Source organism: Takifugu flavidus, chromosome 21 (assembly GCF_003711565.1).
Source record: "Takifugu flavidus isolate HTHZ2018 chromosome 21, ASM371156v2, whole genome shotgun sequence".
Taxonomy (NCBI): Eukaryota; Metazoa; Chordata; class Actinopteri; order Tetraodontiformes; family Tetraodontidae; genus Takifugu; species Takifugu flavidus.
In genome coordinates this window covers 3691270-3707099 of record NC_079540.1, presented here as the reverse complement: position 1 = coordinate 3707099, position 15830 = coordinate 3691270, and the positions used below count along the sequence as shown (strand labels likewise).

The window sequence follows — 15830 nt, the reverse complement described above, 5'->3', positions numbered from 1 at the left end:
GATGACGCAGTCAACAACATGCAACAACGTTCGCTGGGGTTTGAGTTTCAGTTTGTGATCTAGCAACCGTTTCAGTTTGAAGTCCTCAGACGCCCAGCTGGGCATCCGTCGTCCGAGAAATCGACTCAGTTCTGCTTTCACAACTTTCTAGCATGGAACAAAGCAACGAAACATAATTCCTTCCTGGAATTCAGTGTCTGTCCGCCAGTTTTTACACACCTTTTCACAGAAATCAATTTTCTTTGCCAGATGTTTTCTTCTAAAGAATAAGTTCATGTTATTCTTTCGCTTTATTCACTGGTGAACACTGTGCTTATGAAAAATGCAATGAATTTTAACTTTGTGTGATTAAGTGCGAACATTTCTGAAAGGAAAAATAGGTTTGAGAGTATCATGTGGTGAGAAGGGATATCAAAAGGTGCTTCAAGTCTCAGGTTATTAATGTAACTAATTAGCATGCTCATGCTTCATCCTCAGTTGTGGCACTGGCTCCTTTTCATTCTCGTCTGCTTCCATCTAGTGGCAATCCGTGTAATTGTTGCTGTAATGTGGCCTTTGCACAATAGGGGGAAGAAAAGAGTCTTGTTCAGCCGTCCATGTTTTAGCAAACTTTCACAAAGGCTTTTCATGGGAAAGTGCAAATGACAAAGTGGCCGCTAGATGTCAGTAAACGCCCAATTTGAATCTACAGTATGTGCAGATTCATCTTCTGTCACCTCGGTGGCTCCAGGCCGTTTAGTTGGACAAGGTATTATTTTGTAACTGAATGCTTTTGGAGTTTGTTTTTTTTCCACAACATTGATCTTCCTGTATCCTTTCATTCAGGCAAATATGCAAATACAAACGAGAAGCTCCACCAAAAACTGAACCGTAACTGCAACGTGACAGCCGACAGCACTGCTGGAAGGCTTACACCCAAGGGTCAGGCTTTGGAACGAGCCTGATTAGTGTTTAGATTAACACATTTTTATCCATATTTGTGTTTTGTGATTTTTAATGTTTCCATCTGCTCTGGACCAGTTCCACAGGGATTTAGTCACCGTTGGTCAGAGTTCAAACTCTTTCAGCTACCACCAATTAGCTGATGCAGCTTTATAAATCAAATAATGACCATATCATACTGGGAATAATCAGAGGGACAGGATCACACCTCCCTCTGCCCCTTTCCACCCCTCATCATCCCCCCCTCCCACACCACTCCAGGCACTCTCCTTCCTCCTGTGTGAAATTCTTGTGGGGCAGTGCACACCAGTGCTCCTCACCACCATCACCACCGCCCTCCCTTCCCTCCCTCCTTCCTCTCTGACGGCTTTGCCCCACCAGTTCTGTGCTGGCCCTGAGAGGAGTCAAGAAGAGGAAAGAGGAGAGAGAGAAGAGAGGATTTGGTGAACCGAGGCGAGAGGGACCATGGCTGCTCTCTCTGCCTTGCTGAAGACCTGGGTAATCCTGCAGGCCCTGTGTCTGGCTCTGGCACAAGTGGTGAGTGAACAGGGGCAAAGCTGAGACCTGCTTCATTCTGGAGCTCATTGGGGATAAAGGCCCCTGGAAAGGGCTGATGGGGCAGTGGAAGTCTTTAGGTGATGTTGCAGGGCTTTTTACAAGGCGTACTAAACGCTTCAAGTTGAACCAACAATGACAGTTTCTGGGGGGGGGGGGGGTTGTTTTGTTGTTGTTGTTGTTGTTTTGCAGCATGTTTGCAGGAGAAAGGCCAGCCTGAAAATGGTTTCTTGCAGGGGGGCACAGTAAAAATCTGGAAAAATCTCCTGTGGACGCATCTTATCGCATTTGGACTTAAATCAAACTGAAGATTGGAGTTACCATTGAAGCGTGGATTTGCCATACTGGGATACTTTTTTGGGGGGGGGGTTAAGAAGATTTCAATCATTTCATCGGAGGAAAAGTTACGACACAGATGGACCTGACGCCTGAAAAGTGCCGTCTCATGGGCATTACTGGATAACATCCCTCCGGAGGCGCCTTGTTTTTTGTTTTTCACTCTTTTCCCGATCACCAAAAGAAAAACCAACTGAAATACGGATTCATTTTCTTGGCGTCGGATTGAGTAACCCACTGAGAGGATATTCAAGGCAGGCTCAGCCGAGGCTGGGAGGCAAAGAGGGGGTGGTGGGGGGGTCAAACAGTGCCAATCTCATGACCCCCCCACTCCTGCCACATTCCTCCTCTCCTGTTTGTCTTTTCCACCTTTTCAGATGACTTTATTTTACCACTACTTCTTTTCCAGGATTGTCACGTATGTTGCCACACGTGACACCGAGGCGGGTGCACCTGACATGATGAGTGTGTGGCTCATGTGTGTCTCAAGCATTTACCTTTTATTGTTTCTCAAAAAAAAGCTCGGTGATAAACTGTACCTCTGGCTTATTCTTCTTATTATTAATTTCTATATATTCTTTATCAAGTTAATGTTTGTCATCATCTGACAGAAATGCGATTGCCTATTTTTCAGAGGGGTCCACCTGGACCACAGGGTCTGCCCGGCCCACCAGGCCCTTCTGGCATCCCTGGGTCAGACGGAATAGATGTGAGTACCACTTAGGTTTACCTTGCACATATTTTGCCACAAAGACAATCATTGTGCAGGAGGGATGGCCCACGGCGCTGGCCTGCAGTACCGCGGTCTTACCAGTCGAGGGCGCTGCAAATGAAAACACAAGGACACAAAAAGAGCTCTGTTCCCAGCAGAGACAGGGGTCTTTGAGAAGGGTCCCTTGCCTGAGTCCTCGGTCTGTGTCGCAGTAATGTGATACATTTGAGTTATTCTCAGGGTTACCTACACACAGGCGCCACAAACAGGCAGCTGATGAAAACACATCAAAAAATAAAAGACGGGCAAAGCAGAATTTTGAGTTTATTAATGATACACATCAGTTATCATGAGAATATTTGTCTGATTATCAGCTTTGTACACTAGACAAACCGAAGTTTTCAGAAACATCTGTATATTCTTTATGTTAACTACCAATATGACAGAAAAAAGTAATACTTATGAAGTGATTGAGGAATAATAAACATGTCAAAATTGTATGAATTGCTCTGTCATAAACAGTTACTCATATCACATCACATATCACAAATATCACATCTTTGTCTGCAGGGAGAAAAAGGACCCCCCGGGCCCCCTGGTCCACCTGTGAGTTTTGAATAATCTTTGTTACAGAGATGTAAAGTCTTTGACACTTGTAAATTTTTTATTTTTACCTTTTTTTAGGGACAAAAGGGAGAACCTGGAGAGCCAGGTCCCGATGGACCACTAGGAGAGAACGGTATTGATGTAAGTAAATGTCAGAAATTGCCAAGGGAAATGACTGGAAATTAACTGTGCCAGTGGAAAAAAGAAATATTAAAACTATTAAAAGTAAACATAATTTTAAAAAACTTGTTTTTCTTTTGAGGATATTTGCAAACAAAAAAGTGCATCACCTTTAGAGTTTGGAGCCCGTGGCAGGAAATGTCCTAAAAATCATGTTAAAATGGAATGGTTCTTTGTAATTGACAATTACTTTTACATATTGCTTTTACACGATAGTTTCACAACATGTAATCAATTTCTTTAAATTCACAGTCATTGATTGTTTTTACAAATCAAACTTGTTTTTAAGTGCGCAGTAGCTTTTAGCTGTGAATTGCAAAATAAATAATTCTTTCTGGCCCAATATTAAGAACCATCCCCTTTGGTCACATGCTAACACAGAAACACACTCTTGGATACATTCCTCAGAGATTTAGCCGGTAATCCTCCCTGGAATCTGAGCTCAATTGCTAGAACGGTGCCACTTCCAATTAAATATGGAGTAATTAGACTTATCATTTTGTATTTCTGGATTACTGACTTCTTTTGTTGCAGAAAGGATCAGGTTAGCGTCCTTCATTGTGCATGTCCGGTGTACCTTCTGATACCTGTGTGTGTTTTTGTCTTTAGGGTCTGATTGGAGCAAAGGGTGATCGAGGTCCTATTGGGAATCCCGGTCCAAAGGTGAGCATCTAAAATGTCAGCTGAACACAAAAATGGAGATTCTAAGTTTCTCATTCCAAATCATTATTTTTTTAAAAATCCTTTCAGGGTCAACCTGGACCAAGTGGTGAACCAGGACCTCCGGTGAGTATCAGTAGTGTTTGGCCTCATCAGCCGTTTTGCCAAGAAGAGTATGATTGCTCATATAGATTATATAGGTATGAAGGTTTTGTCATGTTAAATCTGAGGCTACCACTTCCTGTTGGACCAATAAAGCCCCTGACCCTGATGGAGAAGCCCCTGACCCTGGCCCCAATGTGCCTTTTTTTTGGCCCTTAATGAATAAAAATTCTCTGTCTCCCTTTTGATAGTCCAATGTAAATTAATATATTAATATCATGGGACTTTACAAGATTTAAGACGGTTAAAATATTCTAAAATCTGGATAACTGGTGTACCTAATTCTGCGTGTTGGTCTAATTGCCGTGGGCGACACAGGCGGATACTTATTAAAACGAGTTATGACAGCTTGGAGTAGGCATTGTTTGGAAGCCACTCTGTTTCCAGGCAAGCATATTTTCACACAGCCGGTGCCATAAGAAGACCTCTTGAGTCTCTCTTGTTTCATGCCTGAATGCCCGACCAGCTGTGTCCCCTTTCTGGCTCCAGATGTGGCATATGCCGCCCACAGCTGAGAAGAAGCACGCCACGCATAATCCATTTTTGATACGCGTGTTACCCTGAAATCCAACCTGTCCCATTATCAGTGCTAAACACGGGGTTACAGTCAAGTCAGTGCTGCGGGATAATAATGTTGGAATCGCATATTCCCACTAGATGGCGCTGTTTGTCCACTTATTAGGGACGATCAATGACGGCACGTCAAAACTTTATGCCATCCGGTATTATTTCCGAAATCGACACCATCACTTAAGACTCTTGTTTTGCATTAGTGGGGGCTGTATTTGGACACCAAGTTGTCTCTGTCTTATACACTCAATTACCTTGTTTCTGATTAAATTTACGTGAAAGACACGGCAGACGCACTGATGGCGCTCTTTGCCTTTGTTCTTTTACACTGTTTGCCCTGATGCTGTACACAAGTACAACTAAATAACTGCCGCCATGATTAATTAGCCACCTCAAACATTAATTGATACTTTGACGGATGGGATCTACTTGTTATGCAGTAGGCTAACAAACCCCTGTTTCTTCTGTCTACACAGGGACTCGGCCTTCCAGGACTGCCTGTGCGTAGTTTGTATCATCAAATGATGCCTGGATCAATTAGCAGCTTGTCTTTGATGTGTTTCTTTGATGTGATGTGTTGACACTGGTTTCTCTGTTTAGGGCACACCAGGGCCCATTGGTCTGCCAGGTGAAATTGGACCACCGGGACCAAAGGTAGAGATGCAAACAAATTAAAGCTTAATTTGCTTCTTCTTTGATGGTTTTCTTTCTCTACATCATTTAGGGTGTATTGGGCTCACCTGGACCTCCAGGTCTCCCCGGACCTCCTGGCAAGCCCGTAAGTGTGTTGACAAGTCTAAGGCATGTTTTATAATCAATATTAGTGGAATTAGTCGCTGTTGGAAGGAGATCTAACAATGTTATTAAGAGGTGAAAACTCAAGAAAACCTTTGGAGCCATTATTCAAATGTTGTGAGGTCGCATCCCCAAGTGCCAAGATCTTAACAAGCTCTTCCTTCTTTATCAGCAGACGTGCTGTTCCAGCAACTTCTCTGTTGGGCTGAGGATATTACGAATACATTTTAGCTGAAATCAAGATTCTTATCTTGTTCTTTGGTACGACCTCAACATAAATTTTACCTTGAAAAATCCATTAGAAAAACTTTGTTCATTGATAAGAAGATTAACCTTTGACCCTGACAAGTTACATGACCAACTGCAGTTGTTAATTTTGGTCTCCAGGAAGGAGTCGAGGTTTTACAGTATTTAGATCAATATGGCTATTTGATCGACCATAACAAAACATAAATAACAATAAAACTGCATTAAGTCAAAACTGGGACCGGAAAGATAATATAAACGAGCTGTATTTTTTTCTGCTAATTACTTATTGATTACAGTTAAGTTCATGAGAAATAATTAAAAATAACTTAATACACATTTTGACGTGTGTCTTGCTTCTCGTCTTCTTAACTTCTTTTATCCCCTTCGTGGTCCTGGGGAGGGTACACAGTGGGCTAAGGTCAGGCCCACCCCTGGCTGAGTCACCAGTTCATGACAGGGCCCTAAATGAGTGTCTGTGGGTTCGGTACCTTGCTCAAGGGTACCTCGGCAGTGCTCTGAAGGTGTTCTGGCACCTTCCCCTACTACCACAACACCTTCCATGTTTTGTCTGCCCTGGGGCTCGAACCAAAAACCCTCCTCTTCTCAGCCCAGTTCCCAAAAGTCTGAGCTACCACCACCCTTGGTTCACTTCTATTTTTTTAACATTTATATTAAACATTCTGCACTTGTGAAACAAGTTTAAACTTGCACTCTGTTCCATGAAATATACAGCTGCGATGCTGTACTCGATGAGTGTAGCCGATGAGGGTCCCGTGAGATGAGGTCAGTTTTTCGATGGCAGACTGAATGTGCATTTTTGAGTGGCTCCAATAAAGGGGAGATGTCTTTGTTGAGAGTTGATTCCAGCCCGGAGAGGGAGGGGGGGGGGGGGGGGGGGGGTGTGTTAAGCTTTAGTGCTGTCCTCAGGGGAGATGTCTCGTCCTACTGTTGCACAAATACATCATTCATGGCGGAGAGACTTTCTCAAGTCAGTCTATAAACAGAGGGGGAAAGATGGAAGGCGAAGTAGTTACACCGAGATAAAGTGCTACTGCTGGCTCAGCTCCTCCTCATCTTCGCTGTCCCATCTATCTGCCAATCCAGGGTCCTCCGGGGAAGTTTATTGGCCTGGAAGAAGGAAGTGCAGACTTCCAGGTAGGAGCTAATGGATTCCCCATCATACAAAATCAATTATGACATTGGTTGTTGTAATCCACGTGTGTCCTTTTCTCGAAAACAGTGTCCTCTTAACTGTCCAGCAGGGCCTAAAGGCCCCCAAGGACTCCAAGGAGTCAAGGTGAGTTGCCAAACACACACACTCAATTTTGTATCATCATTGATCACGTTTCTTTCTACAAATATGACTCAACTTAATGATTATTGCCGTCTAGGGACACAAAGGGCGTTCTGGTGTCCTGGGAGACCCTGGCAGCATAGGAAAAATGGTATGTATCTCAAATGTGGCTGGATCAGATGCACTTAGCTTAAACACGGCTACATATAAACCTCTGCACAGCTAAGCACCATCCAGGATGAGGAGAGGCGAGGATTAGGTCTAATGAAGCCTCCTGGGGCACATGACTGGAACTAATCTGGCTGCGATTAGTCAGACCTGGCCCCAACCCCACGGTCAGCATGCGGGGAGCCAGATGAAAGTAGAAGTGGAAGAGTCAGGTACATGAAGAGAAGGATGAGACAGTCAGGGTTCGCACATCCCTCTAACCTCTACGTTTTAAGCTGAGCTAATGAGCACATGGTGGGTTCCAAGGGAGCAGCTAGCCAGTCTGCAGGAATTAGCCTCTGATCTTCCCACACAAGAGGCCTCTGATGCTCAATACACTACCTCTTCTGGTAGGCCAGGAATTAGTCCCGTCCTGATAGAGATTTGCTCTGTTACTCTTCTTTTTCCTGTCAATACCAGTAAGTCCAAACGCTTTACATCGCCGCAAGCAGCGCAACCTCAAACACGGTCTGAAAATTAATTAAAAATGTTTTTGCCTGCCGCCGTATGAAGACTGTAAGGCAGATTCACCGTTTTCTCTCACAGTCCAATTAAGTTTTGTGATGGACTTCAAACGTCTGAGTTTTGACGACAGTACTGACATTGTCCTTTTGGTCTGAATGTTAAGTTAGAGGCTGTAGACAAATCTTCTCCAGCTTTTAACGGTGCTAAAATTCAAAGACGAGGGTTGTTATGAGGGGTGTCACAAGAGCAGCTAACAAGGAGCAAAACAAAATTTCGTTGCCTTGTACTTGTGACATGTGTAATGACAGTAAAGTTGAATCTAATCTAATCTAATCTAAAATGAGGGTCACTATTCAGTGCTTTTTCATTTTACTTCAACAGGGCCCCAAAGGAGAAGTTGGCGTCTCCGGGGAACAAGGTATCCCAGGACCTCCGGTATGCTGTGCATTCAACAGTTTGATTTTCTCTTGGCAAAGCTTCCATATCGGTTCAAATTGTGTTGTCAGTGCGATTTAGCAGGAAAAAACTGAAGCTTTTCTCATCTGATTTTTCCCCAATTCAATCCAAGGGTCCCATGGGGTTGAGGGGCTATCCCGGAATGATGGGACCTAAAGGGGAAGCAGTGAGTAAAGCCCCTTGAATGTTTTTATTTTCCTTCTTTCTTTTTTGTGGTGTACTTTTTTGTCCTGATACTTCTAAAGAAGGAGGCAAGGCTGCTCTCATTCTTAGAAGAGCACCACGGAGACACAGCCAGGCCTGCCCACTCTGTACAAATATCATCCATTACCTGCAATGGGGACATATGGAAATGATGCTAACACAAAGCTCTCTCCTCTGCCTCTAATGAGCTGGGCTTATCTGGTCCAGGGTGCCTCCATCTGTACTTAATGATCCACTGAAGCTATCTGTCTTACTTCTAACATTAGCCACGTTAGCAAAGTTAGCACCCCAATACAGGAGTGGATGGCTCTCAGTGTAGGTCCCATTAGTGAAGCAAGTTAAATGCTAATTAACCTTTTGTCATGAAGAATAGGCATCTGCAGAGGTTTAGCATCGATCTTTGTCGTAACTGATTGATTTCTTCTTGTTTGCCCTCAGGGACCTCGTGGTTACAAAGGGATCCGTGGACCTGTAGGAATATCTGGGCCTCCTGTAAGAACACTCCAATATTACTCTCTAAAACAAATACCTGCCGCACACAGAAGTTATCCCGAGCTTTTCTGCTTTGTTTGCAGGGTGAAGAGGGGCCTCAGGGAACACTTGGAGAATCAGGAGACAGGGGAGACAGGGTGTGTTGGATCTCCTGGTGTTTTTCACTTCAGGTTTATCGGCAAAAGCAGTGGCGCAGGAAAGAAAAAGATGAGACATTCCTCAGATCTGCAGTTGGGACCACGGTCCTGATGTGCATTGCAAATTTCCTGAGATTGTGTTTCTTCTGCAGGGCAGCAGAGGTATCCAGGGCCCACAGGGAGCGGTTGGCAAAAAGGGAGAGAATGTGAGTGCAGCCATACAGTTGGTGGTCGGGAACCGTGCCAGATGAAGCCAGCGCCCTCCTTCATTAACTTGCTCTCTTTTCAGGGTCTACCAGGTATTGATGGAAAAGATGGCACACCTGGTTTTCCTGGACTAAAGGTAAAGGGTAACCAGCCATGAAGAGGTTGGTAAGGAGCTCCAGACCCAGCCAGGATTTTACCAAATACCTCTGTTTTATCTGTCCTGCAGGGTGCTCCTGGCCAAGCCGGGATGCCTGGTCCTCCCGGCTCTCAAGGAGCAGCGGTGAGTGATCGCTTTGACGACTGGCTTCAATAATACCAGCCAAAGCGCATGCAAATGACCCCGTTTTTTAAAGGCTCGTTGTTCCTCAGACCACGTAGTGGGTCAATTTGTTCTCCTCAATCCGACAAGAAAACAGACGGGAGGGGGGGCAGGTGGGGGCACCGGCGTGATGTCGTCTGTAAATCTTGCTGTGCTTTGTTTTCTGGGCACCCTTCCAGGTTAAAAGTGACCCTGTGGCCCACACTGTTTTAGAATTTAAACCACCTTGAAATACCGTTCTCCCTCCCACCGCGCGCCATTTATCACAATCAGCCCGCCGAGCAGCTTGTACCCCAGCGTGCGTGTGGCAGTGTTTATGTGCACGTTGCTCTGACTGAGGAGTAATTGAGCGTGCGATTCACACTTTGCTGTGTGGCCACTGCAGGGACGCCAGCGCTGGTGCAGTCCCAAGTATCCTAACACAGTTTTGCACATGCACCCACTGTGAGGTACATATGCAGTCAAAATTACCTAAAACTTTTAGGATTGCTGTTGCTGTTCGCCATGATAGCTCTAGATCGCTCCGAATAGTCCAGACATGTGAGAGAAACTCTGCCTTATTTCTTATCTTTGTAGTCTGTTGGCTTTGTGGGTAGAGACAGAAAATATTAAAAATGAAAAATGCGTACAGGGAAAGAGAGTGGCCTGCCAATAACGTGGTTGCGTAATGGGCAACTTCAAATGCGGCTTTTCATTCGGTTTCATCTGGTGAATTTTACAGGGATTGCCTGGCAGCCCTGGTGCCAAGGGAGGGCCTGGAGATACGGTAAGCCTTCGTAAAATCAGGCTGTTTCTTTCTTCCTTGTTTTTATCTCTTTGTCTTATATCATCTCGGTTTTTGCAGGGTGAACCCGGACCTAGAGGCCCAGTTGGGATGTCAGGTGCGCCCGGACCATTGGTACGTCAATAATGTTGGATGGAGAAAAGAGTACCTCTTGTGTCTGTCAGTTGTTGTAAAATGCACTCCACCCATCTTCTAGGGTGAACCTGGGCTTCCTGGTGAGGCTGGGATGGAAGGAGTTCCTGGACCAAAGGTAGGACTCCAGAATTGGATCATTAAAACACCCCAAGTTTGACAGACACTCACCTCGGCTGCTTTGCACAGGGAGACAGAGGACAGCGTGGAGAAGCAGGGCCTCAGGGAATCGTCGGCAAGTCGGTAGGTTGCTGCTTTTAAAAACCCTGTTATCTTGGCAGTCGATGCACTTTTACTTCATGAATTCTAATGCCCTTTAACAGGGAGGCAAAGGAGAAAGAGGACCAATTGGCGTTCCAGGGGCCCAGGGTCTTAGCGGAACCAAGGGAGATAAGGTCTGTGTGTGCAGAGCACAAGCATCATATATGCTTCATAAATATTACCCACTTATGGACGCAGGGGGCAGTGTTTACCCACAAATAAAAGTCTAGAATGCACAATAAACCACCCAACGAGATGAAGCAATATAAATGATAATCTAAGTATCCTCATTCTCTATGTTTCAGAGATGAGACAACATCCTTCTTACATTGTGATATGGGGTGTCACTAGCTGAAACCAATAATTTATCCTCCTTTTTGTTTATTATTACAATATTATATTTAAATATCCATTCCATTTGAATGCTCACAATCCATTTCTTTCTTTCCAGGGCTTCCAAGGCAAAGTCGGGTCAAAGGGAGACATTGTGAGTATTTTAACTTCAGCTCAGTGCTGACAAATATTCTCGCCACTACCTGGTTGCTCACCACTGCTCCGCCTCCATCTCTTAGGGAGACCCTGGTGTGGAGGGACTGGCTGGCGAAAAAGGTGAAAAGGTAAAAATAATCACCACGGAACCCGACAGCCATCCCAAAAACTTCCTCTCAGACACGAAAGTTTTAACAGGTGGCTCTGAAGACATCATACGTAGCAGAGGGAAAAAAACTGCATTCCACCATCCTGAAGTTGAAAAGATGGTGCTTGTTTTTCAAGTTGCATGCAAATCAGTGTAATAATCCAGATGGCAAATCAGCTATTTACATGGCAGTGGAGCGCTGACGCGTGTTGATTCCTTCGAGGAGCAGATTTAGGCGCTCATTTTTAAGTTATTGCTCGACGAGTGTCTCTGAGGCAGCGATGATGGATAAAGGTGATAAATGTGAAACTGACTGAGTGTTCATGTTTGCTGTGACAGGGTCTGTCTGGTGAACCGGGGCCCAAAGGACAGGTGAGGGGTTCAGAAAGATTCTTCGAGCCTTTTCCGTTTCCTCACGTTTGAACCTTATTAAAATCAAAAGTTGTGACTGTCCTCTTTTTTGCCCCCTCCACATCCTTGTAGCAAGGAATAAGGGGTGATTCCGGACACAATGGTCCCACTGGAGACCCTGGGAAACCTGGAGACCCAGGACCACCAGGATTGCCTGGTCCAAGGGGGCTCAACGGAGAGCGTGGAGTTCCTGGCATGCCTGGCATTCATGGTCCATCAGTGAGTTGGTTTTGATTGGATCTTGGCGATGTTGGATACATTGAAGGGGGCTCATTTTTCTCCTTTCTGCAGGGCCGTGACGCATCGGACCAACATATCATTGAAGTGGTTCTGAAGATGTTGCAGGGTGAGTTCCCGAGCCGAAACAATTGGCGTTTGCGGTTGAAACACTCATCTTCTCGGCAATTAAACCAACATCAGAGATGAAATAACGACAGTGTGTTTTGCATGACAGAGAGGCTTGCAGCAGTGGCGGTGAGCGCTAAGAGGGATGTCCTTGGTGGGGCCGGTGTGATGGGTCCGCCTGGGCCTCCTGGACCTCCTGGGCCACCTGGCTCACAGGGACCACATGGTTTACCCGGTCCTCGTGGCATTCCTGGTTTTATTGGAGGACCAGGGCAGATTGGAAACACAGGACTTAAAGGTAGAGTACAATCAGAACAGGTAACAGGCCTCTCAATAACTGCAAAATAACTGGGCTTTGGCTCTGTTTGCATTATATGTGCTGCATTTTCTGTTAGCAAACAGTTTAGATCTCCATCACATCACGTGAGTCAGTTCCATGTTTAACTCTTCCCCCCTGTGAAACAGGAAAAATCACTTTCCTCACAACTTAAAGTGATTTGGTGGTGTATGTATGTCTTCATTATTTATTTTCTTGCCTTCCCAAGGAAAGAGAGGGCCAAAAGGAGAGAGAGGAGATCCCGGTAAACCCCATCCAGGACCACCTGGACTTCCAGGGATACAGGGTAACCTGCTAAAGCTTAATACTTACAACTCTGATGTAGCAATAATGTTCACAATCAGCCCAAGAAGAAAGAAATCTTGAAATTACTCAACAATTAGCATACACAACTTCTGAGCAAGGGACTGTGGTTGTAAGTCCCTGGCTCTGGTGGGATCAAGAGGGATTTTTTATATTATACTGATTAAATGTTAATTTTTGGCTGAGTTGTTTCTTTAAGAAGAGCGTGAGAGTACAATGAAGAACTTGGCGATAAAGCTCTTACCACAGGAGAGGATGCTCAAAACCATTTTTAAAGCATCATTACCTCCACTCAGTTAACAGATGCTACTCAATAAGAACATGCAACAACACATTCTAATTGAAACAGAAGAAAATAGATGCTGCTGGGCATAAACAAGTCAGCTGGGGTGTGTGTGGCCCACACCTGTAATCTCCATCTAAGTCTACATGTCCGAGCTTGGACTTGAATATGTCATATGACATCTGCATTACCTCTACAGGTGCTCCTGGTGTAGATGGTGTGGCCCGAGACGGTAGGCCTGGAGAGAGAGGACCTCAGGGGTCACCAGGAGAGGCCGGTTATCCCGGGAAGGCGGGTCCTGCAGGACTCCCGGGGTATTGTGAGGCTGCCATGTGCTTGGCTGCATCAGCGTACACTTCCCCGAGGCTACAGGAGGCGGGAACAATTAAAGGACCCAATTTTTAGGAGCGCCAAATTTCCATCAGCCGCTCTGGAAACCAGGAAGAGAAGAGGAGAAGGCCACCACTCTTCTTATTAGGACAACATCCACAGCAATTAATGGAGGAGAACCATACTGACTGGGCCCACTACAAAGTGGGACACACCCTTCACATAATCCACCTTACATCACCATGACGACAACTCGCATCCACCAACTTCTCCCTGAATTCTATAATGTTTTGATTTTCATTTTCTGGCTGATTGTTCCCAGTGCTGTTCCAGCGGGGCAAAGAAGGCACGGGAGCGCTGTCGCTTTACTGTCTTCACATACTCTATGCAAGATTTACTCCGAGATTTATTCTGACATTTTGACGCCATGTTCCTTTCAAGGGATCGAACAGGAAGCACCAGTACTGACGTGCAACAGCGTTTTTCACATCTGTAAGCTTGAGTGAAATCCCAGAATTACCTCATATGTACATTGCCCGCCTCACTTTTCCCACCCCAGCTTTCTACCCAAGTCTCATTTTAGAAACTAACGACCAGCTTTATCTCTTTCTCTTGTTGCCTGGCAACGCCATATCCCAATAGGCACTCCCATCTCCCACAATGCAGTGCTGTAAATCTTTGTAAATGTGTGTTGATTATTATGTAGAGAAAAAGAAATGGGTTACGATACGCAAAGCTAAAAAGGAATAAAAAAGAGAAGAATCCTGTGTTAATGAATTCAGTAATAAAAAGTTGGCTGCAATTGAAACAAGTTTTCTCCTGACGAATCAGTCTATACGTGTTCCTGTTCCACCCCCAGCTTTTTGCAGGGTGTCGGAGACCTCATGTCTGATTTAATTTCACCCAGAGATTTTATTTATTGTTCTTTATATAATCATTTGTAAAGGGGGTTTTTATCTGGCTGTTCAGCTCAACCCAAATCAATAAAGAAGACCCTTTTCTAAATTGTAATGCTTCTAATTGTGTCATATTGAAACTGAAATACACATATTTGCTTTTTTTTATTCAATCTCTCATATATGTCAATATCAGGCACTGCGTAAACAATCATCTCCATGACGTCCGAAGCTGGAGATCTTCCCTTTTTTTGGCATTTTCATGACAGCTCATCCACAATGATTGCATGGACAAATTGTTGAGTTCCCTGTAGTGATGGGACGAGCGACACTGGTGCGTCAACACTGTGCCGAGAGCTCAGGAGTGAAACCCCGTATCGGTGCGTGTATCGCTTTAACAAAGAATCACGTGACCGATACATGAATTGTATCGTTTGAGTGTGTCGCGTCAAAGTGTGTTTATAAGGAAACAAACTGGATCGACATGTCGCGGGTTTGTTGGATGGAGTTTTGCAGTTGCGCAATTATGGATCGTTCTAAGAAGTTTTCCCCAGTGTGGAATAATTTTGATCTTGTGACTCCAAACAAGGGAAATCTGTTTACTGTTGTATACAATTATTAACGGTGGCGCATTGCACTCACTTTATCAGTTTATCAAGTGAATGACCTGTGATACATATGATAGTCAGTTAAAGAGCCTTACAGTTGCTTTATTCATTTTATAGGGTGTCTATTTTTTTAACAAGTGAATGCAATGCGCCACCTTAGTTTTTACTCTGTTCTAGTAAGAGGTTTGAATTGTTTGTAACTTTTTATGTTATTGTAGGTGAAGTGTCGGCTCTGCTCCACAGAGCTCTCTTACATCAATAAGAGCACTTCATCAATGCTGAGGCATTATAGAGCTCGGCATGGCAATGGAGAATTGGCAGATACTCGTGAGAGCACCAGAAAACATATCCACATCTGCATCAACTTGCACTTAAAACTCTCTGCTCACCATCGTCATCTGCACCGTGTGAAAGAGGATTTTCTAAGGCTGGGGAGCTGGTGTTTAAGAGGAGAAATCGCCTTGGAGCAAAGACACTCCAAAAACTTTTGTTTCTCAATAAAAATTCATAAACGAATCACTTTTTTGTATTATTTCATATGATTTAACAGTTAAGTTAACAAAAAATGTGTGTACATAAGTAAAAAAAATTGTAACTCTGAATTGTAACTCAAATTTGCTATATTTTACATACCAACTCAGTTTAGCAAACAAGGAATTCCTTTACCTGCAATCATTTTATCAATACAGTATCAATACAGTGCCGACACAGTTTGTGTAGTGTGTCAATACACTCCTTGAGGTATCATCGTCCCATCACTAGTTTCCTGCAATTAAAAACAATCTAAGTGTATGTTTCTTTTGTTTCATACGTCTCATAATACAACACACAAATAATGGACACAAACAGATGTGTGGAGAAAAAAAATCCAATAAAGATGTCTGAAACACAGATACACAATGGCTGATAAACACGCTTCAAAAGCAAATAAATGAAAATCTAAAAGGCTACAAAT

At 44.3% G+C, this 15830-nt stretch overlaps 1 protein-coding gene across 1 annotated transcript; it reads left to right on the top strand.

The window, feature by feature from the left end:
• The first annotated feature begins 1274 nt into the window (after positions 1 to 1274).
• col9a2 (procollagen, type IX, alpha 2) lies at positions 1275 to 15391 on the top strand. Its single transcript, XM_057020438.1, has 32 exons — positions 1275 to 1479; positions 2468 to 2542; positions 3116 to 3151; positions 3230 to 3292; positions 3941 to 3994; positions 4082 to 4117; positions 5200 to 5223; positions 5324 to 5377; positions 5448 to 5501; positions 6872 to 6922; positions 7008 to 7064; positions 7159 to 7212; positions 8115 to 8168; positions 8302 to 8355; positions 8832 to 8885; positions 8969 to 9022; positions 9175 to 9228; positions 9312 to 9365; positions 9456 to 9509; positions 10270 to 10314; positions 10393 to 10446; positions 10529 to 10582; positions 10654 to 10707; positions 10788 to 10859; positions 11177 to 11212; positions 11298 to 11342; positions 11702 to 11734; positions 11846 to 11992; positions 12065 to 12119; positions 12228 to 12416; positions 12664 to 12741; positions 13241 to 15391. Exons 1-32 carry the CDS (start codon positions 1408 to 1410, stop codon positions 13444 to 13446), a joined length of 2076 nt encoding a protein of 691 aa, XP_056876418.1. The 5' UTR covers positions 1275 to 1407; the 3' UTR covers positions 13447 to 15391.
• The last annotated feature ends 439 nt before the right edge of the window (positions 15392 to 15830 follow it).

What these genes read in the sequence shown, in the direction of transcription:
- col9a2 (XM_057020438.1), top strand. Translation starts at nt 1,408, where the DNA reads ATGGCTGCTCTCTCTGCCTTGCTGAAGACCTGGGTAATCCTGCAGGCC. An exon ending in TAGGAATATCTGGGCCTCCT is followed by an intron (nt 8,886 to 8,968) that starts GTAAGAACACTC and finishes CTTTGTTTGCAG; the next exon opens with GGTGAAGAGGGGCCTCAGGG. An exon ending in AGGGAATCGTCGGCAAGTCG is followed by an intron (nt 10,708 to 10,787) that starts GTAGGTTGCTGC and finishes GCCCTTTAACAG; the next exon opens with GGAGGCAAAGGAGAAAGAGG.